At 38.9% G+C, this 24,885-nt stretch overlaps 2 protein-coding genes across 5 annotated transcripts in view; both read right to left on the bottom strand.

Moving 5' to 3' along the window:
• Positions 1-2,876: 2,876 nt before the first annotated feature.
• On the bottom strand, positions 2,877-19,731 carry tars2 (threonyl-tRNA synthetase 2, mitochondrial). Of its 2 annotated transcripts, none has more exons than XM_084726724.1 (18): positions 19,551-19,731; positions 17,437-17,615; positions 17,234-17,348; positions 15,921-16,042; positions 15,239-15,347; positions 13,823-13,887; positions 13,657-13,735; positions 11,875-12,021; positions 11,658-11,756; positions 9,885-10,054; positions 8,791-8,953; positions 8,118-8,255; positions 7,580-7,657; positions 5,023-5,123; positions 3,722-3,823; positions 3,559-3,631; positions 3,289-3,403; positions 2,877-3,134 (listed from the first exon to the last, which is right to left on the bottom strand). In XM_084726724.1, exons 1-18 carry the CDS (start codon positions 19,632-19,634, stop codon positions 2,992-2,994), a joined length of 2,082 nt encoding a protein of 693 aa, XP_084582850.1. In that variant the 5' UTR covers positions 19,635-19,731; the 3' UTR covers positions 2,877-2,991. The 2 variants fall into 2 exon arrangements, with proteins under 2 accessions (XP_084582850.1, XP_084582851.1); XM_084726725.1 differs by having other exon boundaries at positions 17,437-17,609.
• rprd2b (regulation of nuclear pre-mRNA domain containing 2b) overlaps positions 17,477-24,885 on the bottom strand; it is a 27,845-nt gene continuing 20,436 nt past the window's right edge. For all 3 annotated transcript variants that reach the window (XM_084726723.1, XM_084726720.1, XM_084726722.1), the window contains exon 11: positions 17,477-17,615. The gene's annotated coding sequence lies outside the window, so the exon portion shown is untranslated. The remainder of the gene's footprint in view (positions 17,616-24,885) is intronic.

Below are 24,885 nucleotides of genomic sequence, written 5' to 3'. Positions count from 1 at the left end.
ATCAAGAACTCATCAGTAAAATAAACCTCTGTTGGTGCTGCCCATCCTGGAGCACGGTTCTGCTCCAGGTTTTTTGCCTGTTTGTCCTCGCCACTGTCACCTTAGTGCTTGCTCTTGGTGGGAACTGTTGGCTTTCTGAAAATAATACTGTAAAGAGTACAGTCTGGACCTGCTCTATGTAAAAAATTGCTTGAGATAACTTCTGTTATGATTTGGCGCTATATAAATAAAATTGACTTGACTTCAGCAATATTCCATAAACATACTTTCTTTCTAACTCCCTTGTGGTATCTAGTCATGCAGATATGTTTAGTTTTGCTTGTGTGTTTTGGGTTATGAACAGCAGAAACGTCTCTTTCCAAAGTCAGTCTCCACACTACTTTGGAAACTAGACATACATCAATGTGTAAAAGATTTTGCATGGTCAATTTCTTTTCTGACAAAAACTGTTTACGGCGAGGTTTGAGCATTGTAAAGAGTAACAGTGACACTTTTTTCAGGACAGAAATACTGCTGTTAAATATTTACTTACACTAGTGGCATGGCTCCTGGGATTGCCAGTCTAGCAGTAAGTTTGATCCACACTAAAATATCTCAGTAACTATTTGATTGCTTGCCATGAAATTTGATACAAATATTCATGTTCCCCAGAGGACGAAGCTGACTGACTTTGCTCATCCTGACTCTTTGCTGCAACCTGCATCTATATAGTTCGCTCTATCAGTCAGTCAGATGGTCAGTCCACAAAAAATTCCCCACCCTCTGGCAGCACAGGATCCGCCCTAGGAAGCTGAAATAGGAGGTCAAGAGTGAGAGCGTGAGTGTGTGTGTGTGACACTGGCCTATAACAAAAAGGCATCTAAAATTCTGAATGGATTCACATGAAACATGAAAAAACTGTGCTGAAATTTCATAATGTTCAAATGTTTGTTGTGTGGTTGAATGTGTGTACGTGGGTGCAGCTTTTTCAAATTCATGCCTGTTTCTCTACCACAAACTGTAGGATGACATTTATAGTTCAATGTGAAATATCACAACAAGCATTGGGTGGATGACCAATATGCTTGGAACAGACATTCATGTTCCTCTAAGGATAGACTGTAACAACAAAATTTCAGTTTGTCCAGTAGTTTGGTTTATGCCATTCCCTTGTGACTCAACTGTACTTTGCGCAAATTAGCAAGTATGAGCTTGCTGAGACACCTGTAAGATGGCTAACATACCATGGGGATGTTAGCATTTAGCTCAAAGCACTGCTATGCCTCAGTACTGCCTCACAGAGCTGCTCTTATGCCTGCAGGCTTTTGTTTGAAGGAGCAATATCTAACAATAGTGCCTCTAAAAATGAGTATGGAAGTCTTAGTTTTAGTTATAGAATGTATATTAAATATGTTGAAATCCTATTTTATATATAGTCTGTGGTTGAAGCGTCCCGTTTCCTCCCAGCCCCTCCTCAAGGAAGCTCAGGCAGGCTGCAGGAGCACAGAATTAGGCAACATTATAGTCTGACAATAAGAAGCGATGAAGAGTCCTACGCTGTCTTTAATTGTCAATTGTCTGTAACTGTAAAGCTAAACCTGTTATCCTGAAAAAAAGCCCACTCCTCTGAAAACACACACTCTCCAGCTGGACTTCAGTGACTTCCTGTCTTACTGCCTGCCAAACTCCATGAACATTTAGCTTAATTTAACAGTTACAAACAGCCACTGCTTCTAAAAGATTACTAATGATTTCTTATGACTCATAAACAGACACTGACTCATTCAGCAAACATGTGGAAACTTAAAAGGAGGACATCATGGCTATTGCATTGTTAGAGAAGTGAGTATTACAACTTTGCATGTGTGCTTAATGTCTGATGACATATTCTTGATTTATTAGAGTAAATATACTAGATTTCTACTTTGTCATTTTTCAACACAGAACACTACAAACAATACAGCATTAACTTAGATATTTTTAGGGTCCCAGCAGAAATCTCAGATGTGTATCTCAATACCTGCATGTCTAAACAGCCTACATATGATTTATTTTTGAATGAAATGACATTATAACATCATACTATTAAGACTCAGGTCCTCTGTAATTCCCACACTTCACATTACTGAGAGTTACAGCCTGTCAAGAAATACAGGAGGGTTTCACGGCATTTCCTCTCCACACGAGCTCCCCTCTTAAGTGTATAAATATGTGCTATTACATCTGTGGAGTTGACATGGGGAATATTTGGCTTTGTTTCATACAAATCTGAGCTTGACTTTTTACAATCCGAGGCGACCTGCGTCTGACTTACAGCGGAGACCTCCTCATGAACCTGCCTCACCTTTCCCCTCCAGCCCACTGAATGATCTCCGGAAGAACTAAACACACAATCCAGTCCACCTGTTTGACAACCGGCTTTGTTGAGGCGGTCGCTTTTGTCCAGTCGACTCAGTTTATTCTCTCTGAGCCGACACCTCCCTCGCCCTCGGTGTCACTGTTGTGACTGATGTCTTTTCCATCCTGTTGCCCTCTCTCAATTAAAAAGGAAAAACTTCCAATCCTTTTGGCCTTTACCTTGACTCGGCTGTTTCCACTAAACACACATGAAAACACACAGCCCTGACACTGCTGCTCCCTCTCCTATTTTAGTCAAATCCCCCTCCGTATCCTCCCTTTCTTCCAGTCTTTTAAAGGTATGCCTGGTTCTCCATTCTGATATCTTGACACTTACATAAGCAAAAGCCTTGCATATTTAATGGCTTTTAGCAAACAAATTGCTGAGTAATGCTGATATTAGACTGATAGCAATCTTAAAATAACCTTTAATCTCTTCTCTGGACTTTCACAGATATATCAGCAAATGCCATTAATGGACAAACCAGCAAGAAGAGAACAATCTTTTATACATTTTATTACAAATTTTAGCAGCCACCTCTTCAGTATAACAGCTTGAACATGTAAAACAAACATTAATTACATCAGTGACTCATTATTTCCAAGACTTTTTCATCAGAACTCATCCAGGTTGCTCCTGGTGTCTCGCAGCTGTGTGAGGGATGTCAGCACCTCCTCTGTCGGCCTCCTCCCCAGCTGTTTACCCCCTCTGCTCCTAACATTTACTGTTCCACTCTCGCTCTCTTTATCTCCCACCACTGGACAAACACACAAAATTAAAATGTTACGGTCACAATCAAATGTGGTGACTTCAACAGTAACGAACAAGGAGTTTAAGTTTGTGACCTAAACTGAATAGACAGGCTTTAGTTTAATAAACAGCCACATTTTCATCATTTTATTCATCTTTACCAAATATGTAGTTGTACTGGGCCAGCTGAGCAGAGCGAATCTTCTTATTTAAGGTTGTTCCCTGATCGTCATTCAAATCAGCCATAAAGCCAGCTTCACGGAACTGCCGGACCACCTTAAGAGAAGAGAGGCACTTCTTAAAGATGGTATCTGTACTGAGCTTCTCACATCAATGAGCAAATTAATAATGACAGAAAGAAAAAAAAAGCCAGAGAGAAAGAACACTTGGTCTGTTGCTGTACCACAAAAAAATCTTCATCAGTGACCGACCTGTTTGCCATATGCCTCACTGTTGCCCCCCACAGGAATGACCATGACCTGCACTGGGGACAACCACAGTGGCCTGGGTGAGGAAGAAAAGACAGAGTTGATGAGTCAGGTAGACCCTAAAAAATATACATCTGACTCCATGTGATCATTAATGTCTTCTCACCATTTTCCTCCAAAGTTTTCAGCCAGTATAGCGATCATTCTCTCCAGTGATCCCAGCACTGCTCTGTGGATCATCACTGGCCTGTGCAATTGACCGTCCGGACTGGAAAAAAAAAGGGTTATCAATAGATAGGTTGGGTGATATGACAATATATACATATTTTTAAAAAGTATGCTTGTTTTCCTTTTAACAGAACAGTTATGAGACAACACATATCTTATACAAAACTATACATAACAGAAGCAAAGAAAAGACTCCAAGACAGAAAATGAAAAGAACAGTAACAAATAAAAATGATTAAAAAAATGTACAGGGGGAACATTTTCCTAGAAAATGCACATAATCACATCAGTTCAAGAAGTACATGAAAGTGACCCAGATGATCACAAAATGGGTCTGTGCTATTCATTCCTTTATTTATCTATTTGTTAAGTTATTTTAACATCACAGTTAGACATCTGGCGTTTCTGGAAAAGAGTGATCATCTCTCCAGATCTCTCCTGAACTCCCACTGTTATCACTTCGTAGCACATCCGACATAATAATATTCCCCAGAAGTTGCATGAGGGAGCTCCAAATCCTTTCAAAGGCTTCACTTTTTGTTTTAGTAAACATGTTATCTTCTACATAGCGTAACTATTACTAATGTCTCTAAGCCCAGCTGTGGCCTCTAGACAAGTCTTCCATGGTAAGGTGATTGAACCTTTGCTTGGGGTAAACACATATCCATTAGAGTCTGTTTATTTCTTGATATGATGAGGGTGGTAGAAAACAACACCAAAATAAACAATTTAGAATCTAGAGATAGCTTTACATCTAGCATTTTGTGTATTATTTGTAAAATATCACACCATAACTGGTGTCCTAATTGCTTTTCCAGGAAATGTAATCATGACAAATATAAATGTTGCAAAATAAAATGACACGGCATGATAGGGCATTGCACACTTATTGTTCACTCCTAAATAAAGAGACCCAAACACTTTAATACTGGGATGATGATGAGCAAAGTAGGGCAGACTAATAAGAGGCAAAAACAAAGTTAAGGCAGAAGCTAGGTGGCTGCTCACCAAAACTAATAAATTCAATAAAGAACTAATCCTTCATGATCGAATTGGGTTCCAATAAAGTTATTTCTGCTATTTTAACTTGATCAATTACACCACATCATGCACAGCAAGCATGTGGTTTTATCAAACAGACAAGAATATGCTACAGAAGTGCCAACGTGCAGATTTAAATCACAGCAGATGTAGGAATGTTTTAAAAGTGAGAGCCAAATACAGAAATTTATGACTCACCCGACATACTGAAGGTCAAATCTGATTGGTAGCTGGAAATCCAACTGGATTGTGGCACACTGGTGTTGCCTGCCAATGGCATCTTTGATCTGGATGTCAATCTGTGATGAAACATGTATGAGTGTGTTAGCATTACACCTCATTTAAAACTATTCCAGCCAAGATCTGCAAATCTGGGTTTAGAGCCATAACCAGACAGACGCTGCTGGGGACAAACTGCATTTTTGTGGACAAGAACGGTTACAAAATGGGTTTCCGAGAGAGGCTGAACTAGCTAATTGTGGCTAACACACCCTAGCTAGATGGCCGTGAGGAATGTTTGTTTGTTTCATGGAGCGTGTTGGTGTGTGTCTAACCCCACCCTGACTTGACCTACCTCCACTCTCTGTGCCTCCACATGACCTCCATCACATAACGTCTGCCTGAAGCTGACTTCCTCTTCACGGTTACCGACGTCTTGCACAAGCGAAAGTGAAAAATAAAAACGTCTCAAAGTAACCAAGGTCATTCTCAAGTTAGGCCACTTTCTATTTTCATAAAACACAAGTAGCCATAAATTTTCTATGAATAACGATCATATTTCTGTTTTTATTGGTGTTCCTGTGGTCTAAGACAGTGTGAAATGTTTCATTTAGTGCTCAAAATTTAATCTCTGCAGAGCCAGAGGGGAAACAAAGACATCTTTATCACATTTTAATTTCTGACATGATACCAATAAAATCATCCCGGAAGAATCAGTTTAAGATGGGAAATTAACCTGTGTATCATTAAATTTACACATTACTTTTAATGCTATGTAGCACAGTATATGAAATGTTTATGAAGCTGTAGCCGATTAGCTCAGCTTAGCAAATAGACCGGAAACAGCCAGCCTGGCCCAGTCCAAAGGTAACAAAGTCCACATACCAACACCTCTAAAGCTCATTAGTTAAGATGTTATATCCTGTTTGTTGAGTTTTATCGTCTTGAAATTGCTAAGCTACCAGTGGAGACTTCATGAAGTCACTGCACTTTGGCAAGAAATAATCTAACTCCTTGTAAAATCACGTGTGTTTTCACACTTTTGTTTTTGCATGGATAACAACAACAAGATCAAACATGATAATCGTTGAGCTTAAAAAGTACTGTTAAGCAGATTTTTTAATCTTAGGACAGAGTCAGACTAGCTGCTTCCTCTTGTTTGTGCTATGCAAAGCTAAGAGGCTGCAGGTCACAGCTTCTCATTTAACATACAGACATGAGATTGGCATCAATCATCTTAACCATCTTTCAACCTGAAATCAAAAAAGTATTTTTCCCAAACTGTTGTTCTATTCCTTTAAAGTGGCTTTTAGCATAAATGACAACCAGTGTCAGTAATGAAGAAACATTCAGCATTACCAAAAGACGTTCAGTAAGACTTTTAAATTTACAATGCCATGTTACTCGGAGGGGTGACTAAAGTTTAGAAGAGGGAAACACAAAATGAATAACATTTAAACCCACCAGTTTAAGTGTTTTCTGGTAAGATCCACCTCACTAATGGTTACTATAAACCAGCACATGAACGATAATTACCAACATAAGTCACCATGTTCTGAATAGACACACTGCAAACACAAAGTAACTTTTGCATTTTGAAATCTAAAACAGCAAACTGTAGGCTGTCACTATGATATTTTAATCTACACTGAAAACCAGAACAGAGAGCCAGAGAACAACACTCAGTTTTGACTAATTTACAAAATGTACATAAATATATGTATCCAGAGCCATTTTGGGGTACCAACCACATGTTTATGTGTGTGTTGAGCAGATTTGAGAATAATTGAAATATCTTTTACCGTAACTGCTCCAATATAGGGGCATGCGCAGGGATATCTCTATGAAAACAACACTGCCTGCTTCAATTTTATAATGCAGAGTTGTACTTCTGCAGTTATTGTGCTGAAAGTAATGCAAAAGTAGTGTAATGGCTTGTTTCCAAAAAGAACGGCTGTGTTGTGTTATGGTGGCACCACATCCACCAGAGCTGACTGCAGCCTTTCTACACAATTCTTGTGATTCCACCAGCAGTGCCACAGCACGTCCCAGAAGCAGCTCTCTGCTCTGCTTCAAATTCGTGCAGTCTATTTTTGATAGATGCTGCAAAGGGTAGATCGAGCAGGCTAGAAGTTGGACGCCTATAATTTTAATCTTGTATTTGTTTTATGTGGTATTGAAAAAGTAAACATAAAAAAAAGATGCAGGAATGACAGATAATCCAGTCAGTTCTCAAAATAAAAGACCACATGCAGCCTTGCAATCATAAAAACAGACAACAAATAAACTATTAAACTAATTAGCCCACTTAGCCATGGTAATAGCACACAAATCAAGGAAAAAGGACCAAATCAACCAAATCTGAGCAAGTCAACATAATCAGGCGGGCAAAATGCTCCGCCTCTGAAACGCTGCTTGTGGGACATACAGACATGTGGAGGACAGATCAGAACCATAGTGTAGATGTGCCGTGACAATATTCACACTTATGTGTGGAAATGAGTTTCCTTCACTGCACGATGCCTATCTCACTGACCTTTGGTCCGTAGAAGGCTCCGTCTCCTGGGTTCAACTCCCAACGTTCACCAAACTGCTGCAAACTCCTCTCCAACTGCTGCTCACACACAGCACAGAGTACAGCAGGTACGTCAGCATAGGAGATAACGTAAGTACATTAATGCACATTATGGCCATCATGTCAGTATTTCTGTGTGTGTGTGTGTGTGTGTGCGCAAGGGCGTGAGTGTGTGAAGGAGCTTTGGGAGCTTGGAATGTTCAATTACACTCAATTGAATCAGCTTAAATTGCTGTGGTGCCTATTTAAAAGGCCTCCACAGGGATTTAAAGATATACATCTACCCAGCAGCCCGACACGGAGCAGATCTCAATTGGAAAGTACCGCTCGTATAACTGAGTGGATAAGTGGATATCATTAGACTGTGTCAATCTGTTTAAAGAACTTTTTTTTTCTATAGCTGTGATTAGCTGGGTCCAGTTTACAGTAAATTTGAACAGCTGGGCCTGTTGAAGACTATGTGTGATTTTAGCATTCCACAATATGACTGTGTGTTTACCTGCTCTGCATTATCCCACTGTTCAGGTTCCCCTAGACACGGTGTAGGACGTGTAGACAGGAGGCAGTGGAAGGAAAACCCAAAAACTTGATACACTCTCCTCACAAAGTCCAAACATGCCACAATCTCTTCTTCCAGCTGGAAAGAAAGAATGAAACCAAGTTGAGGAAAAGGGCAACAAGAGGACACAATAAAGTAAATAATGAGACTGAGAGAAGAGAGTCTAAATTCCAACCAGGGCAAGAAGAGAAAAATAAATCTGCCAATGTATTTACTGTAAAGCCTCCAGAGATTAAATTAGTGTTTCAGGAGCTAACAGAGCGATGATTATCATGTGACTATGATCTCTGAATTAACAGAATGCCATCAGAAGGACTGGAGGAGAGCAATCAGTCTCATGGGAAGGTCCCAGGGCTCTATGTAGGGATCAGGATTACACAGACTGTGCAGCCACTGAGATGCACATATGGAGGTGTAATGTTTGAAGAGGACAAAGACCTTCATTCATCCAGACTGAGGCCTCCTGGAATGTCTCAGGGGTTATTTGTACAGCCCATCTAATCACAGTAATATGGTCCCACATGTGTCCCATTCACAGTCACTTACAGCACCTTAAGAAGAGGAAAATCTGCAACAAAAACAATGTATGCATGTTTATACGTGTTGTGTCTACCTGCTCGGGTGTGCAGAAGATGTGAGCGTCGTCCTGGCAGAATCTTCGAACACGAGTGAGACCTCCCAGCGCTCCGGAGAGCTCATTACGATGCAGCGCCCCAAAGTCGGCCCATCGAAGAGGAAGCTCCCTCCACGAGCGAACACGCTGCTCAAACATGAGACTAAACACAAGAGAGGAGAGTGAGGCGCCGTTTAGTCTCTGCAAAGACACTAGACTACAGGTGTGTGTCAACGGTAGCCTTTTCTCTGTCCATCATTTTGAGAGACAGGGTTGTAAAACTTCCATCATAATCTATTATTACGTGTCATTTGAACTTTAATTTTTTTAATGATAATTTTCAAAAACAACTTGATCACAATAACATTTAATATATAGAACAAACAAAGATTGTGCAACTATAAGGGTATTAAGGGAAAAGATGAACAGAGACACCAATCACGTGGTCACATTTCATTAGATCTGCAATAATTAGTTGATAAATCGATTAGTTGTTTGAAAGAAAATGAGTTGTCAACTATTAAATAATGGATCAATTTCTCATTTCTAACAGTAAATGAAGAGTCTTTGCTTCTCCTGTCCAACCAACAGTCCAAAACCTAATTTGAAGATGTCACTTTGGGCTCTGAGAAATTGTGATGGACAAGTTTTTTGTCAGTTATACACTAAACAATTACCACTCCGAGCTAAACAGGAGCAGCGTGTAAGGCAGGCAGGTCTGAGCTCCTGATTCACCCTTTCCCTCCAGATCTCTGGATTAGGATGTTCCTACAGTTTGCAAGTATGTAAATAGTTTGTTTGATCTTCTCCCCAGATTCCCGTGATGGATTTTTAAAGGCTTTTTTTTTTTACTTGATATATGTGTGATGTCCCTGTCTTGTTTTTCTTTGGCTTAAGGTGCTCTCTCTGTTGTTGCTATTGACACAACCACCCATTACCGTAGATCACTCTCAGTGTTTTAATCTGTCAAAATGACGGATGTCCTTCAGATTTTTCTGTCGTTGTTAAAATAAAAAACAAACAAACAAAAAAATCAGTAAATGATGAAATGACAGAAAACATTCCGTGACCATGACCTCTGCGTGTGTGTTTACCAGTGTGCAGGACAGTTCATGGGTTTGAGAGCGTAGGTCTGAGAGCCCTCCGATGTCACAGTGAACATGTTCTCGCTGTAGTGCTCCCAGTGGCCCGAGCGCTCCCATAATGCAGTGCTGAACAGAGTCGGGGTCATAACCTCGGTGAAGCCTCGCCTTCGGTACTCACTCTTCAGGACAACAGGAAGGAAGAACGTGTGAGACAATAAGTGCAGGACAGATGGGGTCAGACTGTCACAACAGTGCATTAATTGAAGGCTAACGAGAGCAATATCCTGACAGCTGATATGAACTTGTACATCCTCAGGACACAATCAACACAGCACAGTTACTGTCATGTGTATGTATGTACATGTATGAGTGACATGTTAATATAGAACATATTACATTTTAACCAAATGAGGGAAACATTCAGAGCTTTTTCTAATTAACTAAAGAAAATAGCTCCAACATAAAACTGTTCACAACAAGGTTTATAGATTATTTTGGGTAACCAGATCATGAGTTTTTGAAACAATCACTGTTTTAATCTTTTTTAATGCATTTGTTTTTTAATGCTTTGAGCACCACAACCCGAGTCCCACCTAGATCCATTATATACAAGATATCTCCAAAATACCACATCCAAAGATACACAGAGCTACGGATAAGAAGAAAAGTATGTGTTTTTTGATTTTGGGGTGAACTGGAGATTTAATGTGAAAGAGGCTGCAGGTGAAGTTACAATTCAGCATCTTTATGAAAATGCAGACAACAATTCACAATGTCAGATGGCCAATCAAAATAAAGACAATAGACATTTTACTCTCTTATATTATATACGCTATACTTGCAGTGATTGAAATTTTCTTGGTTAGTTCTTTTATTAGTCTGACCTGTCGATTTCAATTTTCTTTCTTTCTAAGAACTATAATTGACAGCATACACAAACATTTTTGTAATGTTTCTTTAATGGAAAATTAAATAGTATGTTCATAATAAAAGATTGACTATTAAATAACTTTTACCTTTTTTTCTGAAAGCACACTGGGTTTTAGGGCAGAGCTTCAAATAATATCCAACTGAAAATGAACTGCAGTATATCCCACTTTATCTAACATGTTTTACTTTGCCAATAGACCACTGTTACCAACACTGTTGAATATGGCTGTAACGTAACTGTCTTATAAGTGTGTGCATGACATGAACAATCTCGTGACGCATGCTTTTAAATTTGACCAGCACAGAATTCGACATATCTGCCAGTGATCGGACATGACTGGCAGCTGGCACAGAAGCTAACAACTGGCCGATTAATGTGTGTATTTTTAATACTTACACTATTCATCTGAGCCATCTCAGTACAAACGAACTTGGCCACTGGAGCGGCGTTTCTGTTTGAGGTTCCATGTTTAAAATGAAATGTGTATTTTCAGTCAATTATACGACTGGTCTGTAACATGGAAATTTGAATGGAATAGCTGTATGAATCCAGAGATAATATTTAGAATATCTAACAGTAGTTACACTAATATGAGAGGCATATTTGTTGTTTCGTGCTTTTGCAACAGAGCATTCAGCTGGTATACCTGGTATTTATTTATTGTTTCCTGACACCTCTACTTGTGCTCATGATTGTTCTTAAGTAAAACTGAAAGCTTGAAACTGCAAAGGCGCTTGTCTATTTTTGAAGTATTTCTGTTCTTTTATACATTACTCTAGAATGAAAAAAAAGTCTACAGCCAGATTATTATTGACACGTAATCAGTGAATGTGTACAGAGTGTATGATCACCTTGATGAAGTCAGTGAGGGTGTTGTAGATGTGGGCTCCTTTAGGCAGGAAGAAGCAGCTGCCTGGACTGACATCATTGAAGAAGAACAACTCCTGGTCCTAAAGAAAAAGCATGGAAACATGACATTTATGATCAGAAAACACTTCTTTAACGATTTTCTTTTTCTTTTTTTTTTTTGCATTTTATGCACCTCTACTAATTTTGATTATGTCTTACCGTCCCGATGCGTCTGTGGTCCCTCTTTCTCGCCTCCTCCTGCTCTCTTTCCCACTCCTGCTTCTCCTTCTCTCCTGGAAAGGCAGCACCCAGGAGACGCATCAAACCTGAGGAGTCCGTCTGATTGGACAGGGTCACGGACGACAGCTGGGATGTTACAGATTTGGAGTGAGGAGAGGTTGGGGAAGAGGGGGAGAGAGAAAATAATGAGCAGACAAAGAGGTGGCGACAGAGAAAGCGAGAGTGAGGGTCAGCCAGAAGAGAAAGGCCGACAGCACGTCTGATGGATGGCAGTGTGTTTGTAAGCGCCGAGAACAGGAAACTGGCCTCTGACAAACACAACATCCTGCTGCTGATATTTCCAGCCTGGCAGCCATGGAATCCCAGTCTGCCCAGTGACAGCCCAGTTTGGAAATTCCTCCCTCTTGCTGGATCAATAAAGACGAGGAAAATTCCGTTTACCCAGCATGTGTCCCACAGGACGGATGGTGCCAAATGGGTCCAAACAAAACATATTTAGCGACTAGATCAGATTAAGCCATCGTATTTAATTATCATGTGTGAAACAAAATGCAGTTGAGAAAGACAATGCCCCGCCCCACCCCTTTTCATTGTACCACCGTGGGACCTTATTCCAGAAAATATGTTTTTGGTAGTCTATGGTGAGAGAAAAATTTTTTTTTGATCCTGTTTGAATTATGCCATGAATTACATGTATGGTGTTTGTAGTCTTCGTAATTACTTGTCTTGACAGTCTCATAATCATCTTTAGAATTGACAAACCCAGAAGTTGTGTAAGTGACGTCATGGCTTTCTCCGTCCAAAAGCTAACATTAAGCGCTGAGGCTACGATATCTGTGTGTGTGTGTTTTGCAACAGGTCTTGCTCATTCTTTTACTTCCTGCCTGATAAAAGGATCAGGAGTCTCTCTGTAAAATAATTCAGTTAAGTTAACGTCACAAGGGACAGCAGTGTTGATGTTGACATATATTGTGCGAGGCAAGAGACGTAGTTCACTGAGCAGTTTCACATAAAACTAAATGATACTATGATAAACAAAGTAATCAACATGCGTAAATTCTGCAGCAACAAGCTGACTCAACAATCAGAAACTGTTTTCCTTCCTGGCCAGGGCTGCCCAAAGTAAGGCTCGCAGGCCAGAGTGACACATAACACACACAACACAGGAAGTCAGTCAATTAAGGGAACTTGGGTGCTTAGTGCCACTTTGCATCTTAACAGTACAATAGGTGTTTACTTTTGGCCCATGGCCCACCTTTAAGTTTCAGTTTTGTCCCTTCAAGGAAAAAAGTTTGAGCATGCTTGAACTAAACAAAGATTGGGTCTATTACAAACTCCAATTTTGGCTTTTTTAATATATAAAATTATCTTTTAGATTGATAAACATCTGTGTAATTTGTAGCACAATTCAAACAGAAACACAAAATTATTTATCTCTCGCTGTTACTGTTCATATTTTTCTGAAATAAACGTCCCATGGGGCACACTGGAAAGGGAGGCACTTCGCCTCTACTGTCTGAATGTCTCTTTTAAAAATCACTACTAAAACAGCAGAAAAGAGGTAGAGATATGATAGATTACACTGTGTTTCACATTCAAGGGGCTGGCCATCAACACATACCCTTAAACTGGATAAAATGGCTAATGCACAAGGCAAATTTGGGAGAAGCTGTGAATAAAAATTCAAGGAAACAAGAGGAGAGGATATACAGAGAACATAAAACCCACAAATAGACAGAAGAGTTACCCAAACACACACACCTGGAGCATCTTGAAGACCTTAAGGAAGCCTGTGTGTGGAAGGAGGGGGCCGTTGCAGACAGCTATGCTGTCCCCACACCTGAAACACACAAAAACATGAAATAGGTTTCATTTTTTTGGTGAGCAGTTACAAGTCCACATCAGGTGTGTTTGTATTAATACATGCCTGTATACAGTGACGGTGGGTCCATTCATCTCCTCCTCAACAAGCTGCAGTCTCAGCTTACTGTTCTGTAAGAAGTACACCCAGAAAACACACAAAGTTCATATATATCACAGCACAATATGGACAGCAGGACAATATGAAGTGGTTTAACCTCAGTAAGTCAACACTGGGACAGTAGAAAATATCAGCAGCAGACTATAAACAGGAGTCACTCCTACACAGTGAGTAATATCACTGCTACTCACATGTTATCAAAGGCAACATACCGTATATAAACATATAGTATATATACACACAAACACCTACAGGTACAGTGCAATTTAACACAGCAGAATGATGACCTGTAAAACATATGGCACAAGAACAAATTGCCAATATTTTCATTTTATACATGTATATGTGTCTGTGTATGTATATATATGTATGTGTCTATAATATTACTTTCAGGGCATATTATACTCAAGTCACAGTCTAGACCTATTATTCTTCTTTTTCTTTTTTTTTTAGACCTATATTATATTTTCTATTATTTAAATTTTATGTACATTTCATATTTTTTTAAAATAGTCAGAATCAGTATTTTATTTGATGTATGCACTAAAAATGAAATTCATTCTCTTGATGTGTGTGTATGTATGGTTTGGGTATTTTTGTTGACATTAGCTGAAATTTATCTGAAAGGCTGCTGATAAAATAGTTCTTTACTATTTTTTAAATACTTATACTTACCTATTTTTAACAAATTTCACCTATTTTAATTTAGCTTCTTTATTTTTGCCTGTTACTCATAGCACGCTCCATTAAGGGATATTGCTGTTTGTTTGTTTTTTGTTTTGTTTTTTTAGGACGTATTCATTATGAGCTTTCATGGCAATTTGCATTTAGGTGAAACTATTGAACATTCTATTCTATAATTTTCTTATTTCTATTGACCAAGTTTGTATTGCTGATATACTCTTATTTTATTGCCCAGACCTAGTTGACAAGGTGTAAATATTTTTGATACATGTGTATCTTTAGAATACATTTCTCTTTTGTTATTTCACATAACTAAGTAGTAGTGTAAAGAAATGTCAACCTTAAAAACATGAAGGAGAGCCTGGTACATTTTCTAGCTCAGTGTTTCCCAACCCTGGTCCTCAAGGCACACTGCCCTGCATGTTTTAGATGTTTCCCTGCTCCAACACACCTGATTCAAATGATCAGTTCATCATCAAGCCTCTGCAGAAGCCTGATCACAACCTGATGATTTGAATCAGGTGTGTTGGAGCAGGGAAACATCTAAAACATGCAGGGCAGTGTGCCTTGAGGACCAGGGTTGGGAAACACTGTTCTAGCTTGTAAGGGGTGCTTGGCTGAGAAAAAAAGTGAGAACCTCTAGTGTATTGTTATAACAGAGACATTGGTATTGCTGACCTGGAAGAGCTCTCGGATCTCTTCTGTATTCAGCTCCAGACTGGAAAGAGGAAGTTTGAGGGCTGCAGCTTGTTTACATTTCTCCTCCACATCGCTCAGAGACAGGGCACTGTGTGTGTGTGGAGGACAGATTCAGGTAAAACATTAATACCATAAAAATCTGTAGCAGTAAGATACAGCCAAGGGGTGTATGATGAAAAAAGCACCCACTTCCAGATGATTATAAGGAAGGAAAAGAGGTCAGTGCCTCTGTGTAGGCTGTTTGAGATTAACTTCTAATAATCCCTGCAAAGGAAAGGGGGCCATTATAGCAGCAGAGAATAATATATAGATAAGACTGTGGAAAAACACTGCTGATTAAACACATAAGTATAAAATTACTGTTAACATGGGTGGTATAAATTTAAGGAAGCCATCTAAAAGCAAAAAATAAGGTCAGGATGGACTCTCTTTAAGGAAGGGAACCCTAGGAACCATCACCAAACGTTATCAAAACATATAATTAAAAAGGATTCTGTTTGTGTAGGTGAGTACATTCTAACAGTGCAAGCAGTTCACACAGAGTCAGATGATATTTCAACAGATTTCATAGATTACACTGTTGTGGCTAAAACCCAGAAACACCTGGACACGTTTCCAGAACACTTTGCACCTAACAGGGACGGTCATATGAATATCTCACCTGTTGTCCAGCAAATGGTCACAGTAAAGGCCGAGCTCTGACGCTCCCTCTCTGCACACCTCAGCACCGAATACTGTCTCCAAGACTCCGCCTAGGACACACGCTCCTGTCCTCCATGCTGCCTATGAAAGGGAGGGTGGTGCAGAGTTGGTTGGGTTTGGAGATGAAGGGCATGTTTTCAACAGTCGTTTTGGATTAGGAAGTTCCCTACCTGGAGCCTGTACTACGAAACAGGATTTATGGATAATGAGGTAACTGTCAGAATTAACTCTGGGTTTTCCGTACTACGATGGTAGTTCATTTCTTACCAGGGTAGATCACCATGGTTACACTAAACACCTACCCTGCTCCGAAGCAGGTTCTGTTCAAGATAAGACATCAATGTGGATAAAGAACTGCCTGCTGACTAATCAAATCACTTTATTAAATGGCACTGGGCATCTCCAAGATCCTGTGGAGCTCAGTGCACAGACCACGAGAGGGAAAAGAGTTATTTCACTGTGCTTTTATATACCGATATCATCCAACAACAAAGACAAATGAGCTTGTGTCTAGATTGGGAGACCCTGGGTTGATTTACCGAGTGTCCACTAATCTTTGACTGCCTTTGTTAGGTTTAGTCAAGCCAGATCACTTAAAAATACCCTGGATATGTTGAACCCAGTACAGGTAGTACAGGCCCCTGGACTAACTGACCAGGAAACAAACAAAACAAAACAAAAAAAAAATAAAGCTAAAGTTTACTTTACTCTCTTAGTGACATTTTTTGTCTTTTAATTACTTTTTTTTAAGATGAAGCTGATGTCATGGGAGGTTGATCGGGAGAAGGCAAAATCAGGATTTCTAAAGGTTTCAAGTACAAGAGACTTTTCAGACATTATGAATGCAATTTAAGACTTTATTCACATGCATACTGGCAAAAAAGTACATGTACAGTTTGTATTAGTGGTCACTGGTTAAAAGTTGGTTTCGTTTTGTAGTTGTTACAGCATGATCTTTTTTTGTTTTGTTTTGTTTTTTCTGCCAAAAAAAATATTAAAAAATGAGACTTAAGTTGATGCAACTCACAAAGGTAGTTACCTTGATGATTCAATTGATCATAAGACCTAAAAATTATATTTAAGACACTTTAAGGTCCAAAATTCAGATGACTGGATTTTAGACTTTTTAAGGACCTGTATAAATCCTGAAAATGACTATTTCAGAATACTAATAACCATCTTAGAGGATATGTGAGACAAAAGCACACACAATCATGTTGTATATAAGACAAACTGTAAGAACATGAAAACATTGTTCCATTATATAATTACCTGTCGCCCCTCAACTGTGTCAAACCCCAGAAGTTGTAGTTCACAGTCTGCCTCTAGGGGTCGTCCAAGCTCCCACAACTCCCCATTCACAGTACTGACCAGCGCTCCTTTCACACTGCAAGGACAGATGTAATAATCCTGTTATACCATTTTAGTAAAGCAAACAATAAGAGAACACATTACTTTATGCTTTGTGCATTTACCGGACACTCTGAGCAACAGAGAGAGGTGTGGTGACACCAGCTGTTCCCTTTATTGTCCGGCCGTCAGCCAGTCGGATACTGACGGGTGTTTCTGTAGCTTCAACTCTCTTGTTGCTTTGCTTTTCCCTGAGGGACTCAAAGACTCGCAGTCGCTCAGATAAAGCTGGACACACCTGCAGCTGGACAGGAAAGATGTAGACGAATGTTAAAGGGATGAGAGGGTGGCAGAAGCGCAATAAAGTTTAACAGCATCACACACACACACAACAGCCTACATAATGACCATGAAGTTACAACAGTGCCTCTCTAAGCCAAAATCTAACCATTATGAGCTTTGTGAAGGTAGGTGTTACTGCTGAGCTGTTGCACTAGACTGTATTTGTTTTGACTGGGTGTACCTAATAAACTGGTAACACATACTGATTCACCAATGTCAATACTGTGATGAAAAAATGTTTTAAAGCTTCAAGTGCTGTCTTTTCTGCAGCTGAATGGCTGAATTATGATAGTGATTCCACAGTCTTAAAAGGACAGTTCACCCCAAACTCATAAATCAATATTTTTCCTCTTACCTGTATCCACCAAGATTGTTTTGGTGTGAGTTGCTGAGGTATCAGCTTTAAAGATGTCTGTCTTTTCTAAAATATGAAAGAAGTAGTTTCATTTCTTTCTGTTGAAAGGAAGTACAAAATGCTCACAACAGTAACAAAGTCATGAGTTATGGAAAGAAACATTGTTTTTGAGATTTTCAAATGTACTTTTTGGTGCTTTGAACACCATAAGCTGAGTGCTCTCTAGTTCGATTAATATTCAAGAGGCAGACATCTCTATGGCTGATATCTCCTAGATGGATAAACAGAGGTGGGAATAATAAGTACAAATACTTAGTTACTGTGTTTAAGAAGAGTTAAAGTACTTGAGTATTTATTTTTCTAACAACCTTTTACTTTTACTCCCTACATTTCAACACAAATATCTGTACTTTTTAGTCCTTATATTTTTAAAACAGATTTTTTTACTTTATTTTGATTGCATTTGAGGGGAATTATTGATTATTTTGTATCACTGCAAACCGCCTTCCCAACATCAAGACCAATTAAGACGATTTCTTGATATATCCATCTCTGTATATCACACACGACAGAAGATGAGGGATGTACAAGAGGTAACAAAACCAAAAAGACGAGAAGGAGACTCGACTGTGGAGAAAAGGTGAGGTTCAGTTACCTTTGCACAGAAACAGTTAATAGAAATATTCTACTTGATCTTCTCAAGTACAGATATTTCTGTGAATGTGTGTACTTTTGCAATCTCTGTGGATAAATGGCAGTAAAGGTCAGAAGAACAATATCTATTTTTAATTTTGGGGTTACTGTCCATTTAAGTTCATTTCTGTTAAACCTAAATTACTGAAAGAAGTAATAAATTAATATATGCAATGAAATGCTGTGAAATTAGTTTGATGATTTTCTTCTTTTTATCTTATCACTCACTGCTAGTTTAGATTAAACTAAGTATGAAACACTGATAGCCTTACCCCAAAATGTCAATTTGGAGATATTCAGAAAAAAAGTTTTGTGACTATTTTACCTCCAATCTCAAGTTTTACAACCAGTGTCGAAAATTAGCACCAGCCAAATGTGTTAAAATATACAAGTGGCTGGTAGATTTCAGACAGAGAAATAACGATAATTGAGTGGGTGGTGAACAATTATCTGCCTGTGGCTGGTAGGCTCTTACATTTTAAAAACCCTGGACATAACCAAATTACAGAGAAAGCAGAGAGAAGAAGTGGATGGTATGGTTGGGTCCATGTCACTCATATAAAGCACTGTACTGTAAATACACTATTTCACAAATACAATGATGTTTACCCCCCAAAAACAAGTGCTTATCCCTGTCCTAAATGACTGAAACTGGTGAACATTAAACGTAGAAAAATAAGGTTTAACCTGACAGGAAGTTTTGTTAAAACAGCGCAGAAAAAATAGATTCCCACATCTGACAAACAACCAGAACAGCTGCAGCTCTTAACACTGACTTGACACACACACACACTAGCATACTGATGGCTAACATTAGCTTCACTGCACTGTAACAATAAGCTCGCGCACCTTGCTGTACCTCCTGTGCGCACACAGTGACGCACGAGCAGCAGACCGACAGATAATCAGCCTGAACAGGTGTGCGACCGCCATCCTGAACCAAACGCACTAGCCTAAACACACGCCTTCATGTCCAAAAACCCCACATTACTGTCACCCCTCTCTGCGTGCGGCCATAACTGCGGAAGCACAGATTAGAACGGCAGCGGCGACGTCATGACGCTGCTGTGCGTGCTCACTGCGTGCTCCCGAACGATCACAGCAGAGCGCGCGGCCACATAAGTGCTGCACATTCGGTGCGCATCTGCAGCTGTAAGAGGGCTAATAATCAATAACATCGACATGTTACCAACTATAGCCATGCACATTCAGATCAAATGTTTAAATATGAAATTTAAATGACAATTCAGACTTCGGGGGTGACAGGTGAAACCACGGAAGTCCACCCATAATCAACTGCATCAGCAGCTCAGTGATCAGCTGCTGTGCAAACCAAAGTACTTCAACGTGGAGAGACACCGACCTACAGCAACACGCCAAGAAAGGCAGAACAGTAGAGTCGAAGTGATGTCTCCATCAAGAGGCTTCGCACTTTGCTTTAAGAGCCGTCTGCTGCAGTTATATTGATTAAGTGCCCGAAGCATTAGTGGATTTTAGATCAGTGAGTGAATTGAGAGCATCTAACTTAAAACTGTTAATATTTTACCGTCAGGAAAATATTTTTTACTTTATTTTACAAATAAATGTTACACGTTTTAAAAGAACAGTTCACCCCGAAATCGAAAATACACTTTTTTTCTCTTTCATTTGTAGTTCCATCTACATAGCTTTGGTGTGACTTGCAGAGTTTTGCAGAGTTATCAGCCAAAGAGATGTCCGCCTTCTCTCCAAAATAATGGAACTACATGGCACTCTCCTTATGGTGCTTGAAGTCATAACATAAATATTTAAATAGATTCAGTCATTTCGTTCCAGTTCATATTAGAGAGAAGGGAGACAACTCTATAGCTCATAACTCCAGTCAGTAAGTCAGTAATTCACACCAACTATCAAGATGGATAAACAGCATTCCAGTTAAGAATTGTATTTTTTTTTTTTTTTTTTTAAAGAAAATATTTTTGATTTTGTGGTGAATTGTCCCTTTAAGGCCAGTTGGTTTAGTAGCATTTGTGTATTTTAGATCGGACTAAGCAACTAAGAAAATTGAACTTAAAACAATATTTTACCCTCATGAAAACCACCCAAGCTATAGCCACTGTCAAATAATTCACAGATCTAAAGCCTTCCCAGTGAAAACTATTACAGTAAAAAAAAAAAAAAAAGTCTGAAAAGCTTTGACAAGTTAAACTTAAGATCTTGAATCAAATGATCACTGCATAATATTTTCTGCAAATAATTATTTTAAGACTGACTGCTACAATCAAGTTAACGAAGTTTAGTTAATTATGACAAGGTGCATGAATATATTTTGGTTTTCATCATGTTCAGAAAAACTGACCAACAGCAGCACTGTAGTTACTGTGAAGCGTAATGCAGACTTGGATGTGTTAGTCTGAAGTCTTAAGAGCTGAAGTACCACTAGACTGCCACTTGGGGGAGCTACAGCACCTTCAGAAAGAAAGGGGTCCGTCTACATGGTAAATAAATAAATAAACAACATTTAAAACAGATTTAAACCTAACTGTATAAATGTTGTGCATTCAGACGTATTAAAATGTTTTCATGTCACTAATCAATTAGTGACTGACCTGGCAGAGGAAATCTAGTCATTTTATTGTAGTTGGACCCAATTATTGCTCAACCTTGTGTGGATTTTTAAAGTACGGGACCACCATCAGTGTTAGCTCACTCACTTCACCATGTCCATGGTGAAATGTAATAGAAAAGAAAAACACAAAAATGTAGAGATTTGGTGCATAAACAAGCTACATATTTACAGGCAACAGCTCTTGTTGGCCTTTGTCAGACAATTTCCTAACAAGGAGAGCTGGTAGTTTTTCCTAATAGTGTGGATGCAGTAGGGCTGTCACGCTATCAGATATTCACCACGATTATCATGAACAAAAGACTTTATGATAACACTATCACACTATCTATAGAAAAAAAAAAAAATGTCAATCTATCAGTCAAATTCATCTTTAACTTTGTTTTTGTTTATTGTGTGCTTTGACTCTTTTTGGCAAACTAATACACTCAAAATAAGTGTAGAGTGTAGGGATGTGTATCCCTGTATTTGATTTAAGAAACAGCATTTAAGATGTGGACTATGTGTGTACTATATGTGTACTATTACCATGATACCAATATTTAATTTTTTAGAATTTCTCTGTTATCATCAATACCGGTATGTTGTGACAGCCCTAGGATACAGTATCAGTATTTGACATTAAGTACCAGTAAAAGTTTGGCTATATTTATTACAAACCACGATGTTTGCTATTAATTGTAGAATAATGGCACAGAGGCCATAATGCAACATTTCCCTTTGAATGTCCAGTGTAGTATGAAAGATGTTGACGCAACAAGAACGCGTTTTTTTTTTTTACTTCATCCTTACATGATATTAACTGGATAGTAAAATAATTTTTAAAATGTCAAAAAATACGTTCTCTGTAACTGCACAGAAACTGCTTTTTGTTATACTGTTAATGCTGTGACTGAGGTTATGGGTAGTCCACTGGAACTGGGTAATCAGTCTTTATGCCAATGTATTAAATCAATGCTGCTAATGCAGCTCATGTCATGGTCAATACCTATGTGTAAAGCTGACATCAGAAGTGTTAGTCTGAAGTGTATTTCTAAAATGCGGCTTTCCAACAACAGGGTGCATTGTAGTGTGCAAATGTTTAGCAACAGTCAAAAAAAAAGGAAAAAAAAGGGAGAAATCAGTCTTAGAGAAAAGTTGGAGTCGAGGTCTATGCAAGAGAAAAAAAAGGAATAGAAAGCAGCAAATCACCTCCCTTGTTCAATGAAGACAGAGCACAGACTGTTTACAGTCAGTGGTGCAATCACAAACAAAATAACAGATATAGTAAATATGTGAGGAAAATGGATGCAAATCACTCTGTAAAAGCATTAAAAATGTAGTCATCCGTATGATTCTGCAATATGCTTTGTGTAAAAAAAAAAAAAAAAAAGAAAGAAAAGAAAATATATGAAGCTGTATTCAACCCTGTCAGTATGCATATATTAAAGGACCAGTGTTTAGGATTCAGTGGCATCCAGCGTTTGGCTTGCAGATTACAAAAACCTCATCTCACTCTCTCATTCAAAGTGAGAAAAAACTTGAAAACATGAAAAGCTATGTCTAGACCTGGACCCTGCATTCCAAATTGCATACTTTTTTACTTTTAGCCTGTACTGCAACTACCCTTACATAGTAAGGTACATAAGTACATAAATACATACGGTTGCATCCAGTATGCATACAAATGGAACATACTACTTCTTCATAATGTTGCACCTTGAAGTTAGACCATCTTGCTCATACACCCGTCATGAAGGATTGTGGGTCAGAACAGCCAGAAAAGCACACTGGCTTGCATACTGCAAAATGCGACCAGATGCAATAGGATATCCTGGTATTTTTGGCATACTGCATTTGACATACTACGTATTTGGACATACTATATCTTTTTCTGGCATACTAAATAGTATGGTAGTATAGGTACTGGAATGGACAGTGTTTGGTTTTTACCATTCAGATCTACACTAAAAACATGGTGGTGCAACATGGCTGCCTCTTGCAAGATGACCCACACCCTCTGTAAATATAAATGACTCATTTTAAGCTGACAAAAACACAACAATTCTTATTTTCAGGTGATTATACTCTAACGGTAACATACTTATGAATATTATATTCCATGTTTGCCATATTTTGCCCATTAATCCCAGTAAATCTTACACACTGGACCTTTAACTGTGACAATAATATAATGTGTGCATGTTCATCACACCAGAAAGGATTGGACACTCAAAGACCAGTGATATAGCATCATTGATGAGAACAGCAGTAAGAGCAAATAAACTTATCAAACGTACACAGACCATCAGCTTAGTCACAGGTTCAGTCAACTTCAAACTTAAATTGTTAAAGTAAAGGTAAGGAGAAAATGGAGAGAGGTTATTTACAGGGACAACTGAAATAGTGAACTCGGTTGGTGCTTAATACGCAGGAAGATGTTTATAACAATGAAACTAGCTTTCTCTCTGTGCAACGTGAACACACCAAACTGACTTAACTGGTTGGTACTTAGCTGTTTTGCACAGAAACTACCAGATAAAAAACATACAGTTTACAGAGAGTAGTAACAGGCTTGTGTGACATTCAGTAAAACATCAGAACGCTGATGATGTGCTAACACTGTAGTGACAAATATGATCTTTGTTGTTCCATATTTTGTGATCTGTACTGTCCACTTGTAAATGAGCACAGGAGACAAAGACACACTCCATGATCAGACAAACACAGGAGGGCTTTGAGCAGCAACACCCAACATGCACCTCTCACTGCTCAGGGTGAACTACATCAGTGTAGAACAGACAGAAGTGATACGGCAATAATTCCTGCACATCACTGGTATTTTGCTGCCCCCTTTGTTTTTGTTTTTTTTTAATCCCCAGAAGTGTTGAGAGGTGCAGGAGTGTTTCTGGACAAAGCCACGTGAGCACAAGGTAAGCACAGGGGACTTGAGGGCAAAAGCATGAAAATAGCAAAGAAACAAATCGGAGGAAGGGGCCAAAACAACTGTAGTTTTTAAATAAACCATTTTCAAAACATTCCTAATTAGCTCAAGTGTTTTTGTCCCCCGATACCATCTGTGGGTGCTGCTGCAAATGGAAAATAGCCAATTCTGTCTGGTAGAAAAATACAGCGCAAAAATAAAGGCGATAAATGTTAATGCAAAGTGAAAATGGCAGCAGCTGTGTAAATATATGAAAACAATTTTTCTGAAAAGTGGCAGAAAAATCAGCGGAACAGCGCAAATAAAATTACAACAGCGCAATTCAAGTGACCAAATAAAATACCTCCCCCCCAGTTGAATTCAAAACTCTGGATTTTATTCAAGTCAGTACATGATGAAGCCTAGCAAGAGAGTGGTTCAAGCTGGAATACCTCCCCCCCAACCGCCTGTCATCCACTACTGAGTATCTTCATGACTCAGCCTAAGTTTAAGCGCGCACAGGCAGACATTTATGTTGGAAATAAAAAATACACAATTATCTTCACCCTCCTCTTCTGCATGGTGCTTTCAAAAAGGAGGATAGAAAGGTGCAACAGACATTGCAGAGAAATTCTTCTGGAGCTAAAGCTTATCCAAGGCCTCAATCACAGTAAAGA

Source organism: Lutjanus erythropterus, chromosome 9 (assembly GCF_056507025.1).
Source record: "Lutjanus erythropterus isolate fLutEry1 chromosome 9, fLutEry1.hap2, whole genome shotgun sequence".
In the NCBI taxonomy this organism is placed as follows: Eukaryota; Metazoa; Chordata; class Actinopteri; order Lutjaniformes; family Lutjanidae; genus Lutjanus; species Lutjanus erythropterus.
This window is presented reverse-complemented; position numbering and strand designations above follow the sequence as displayed.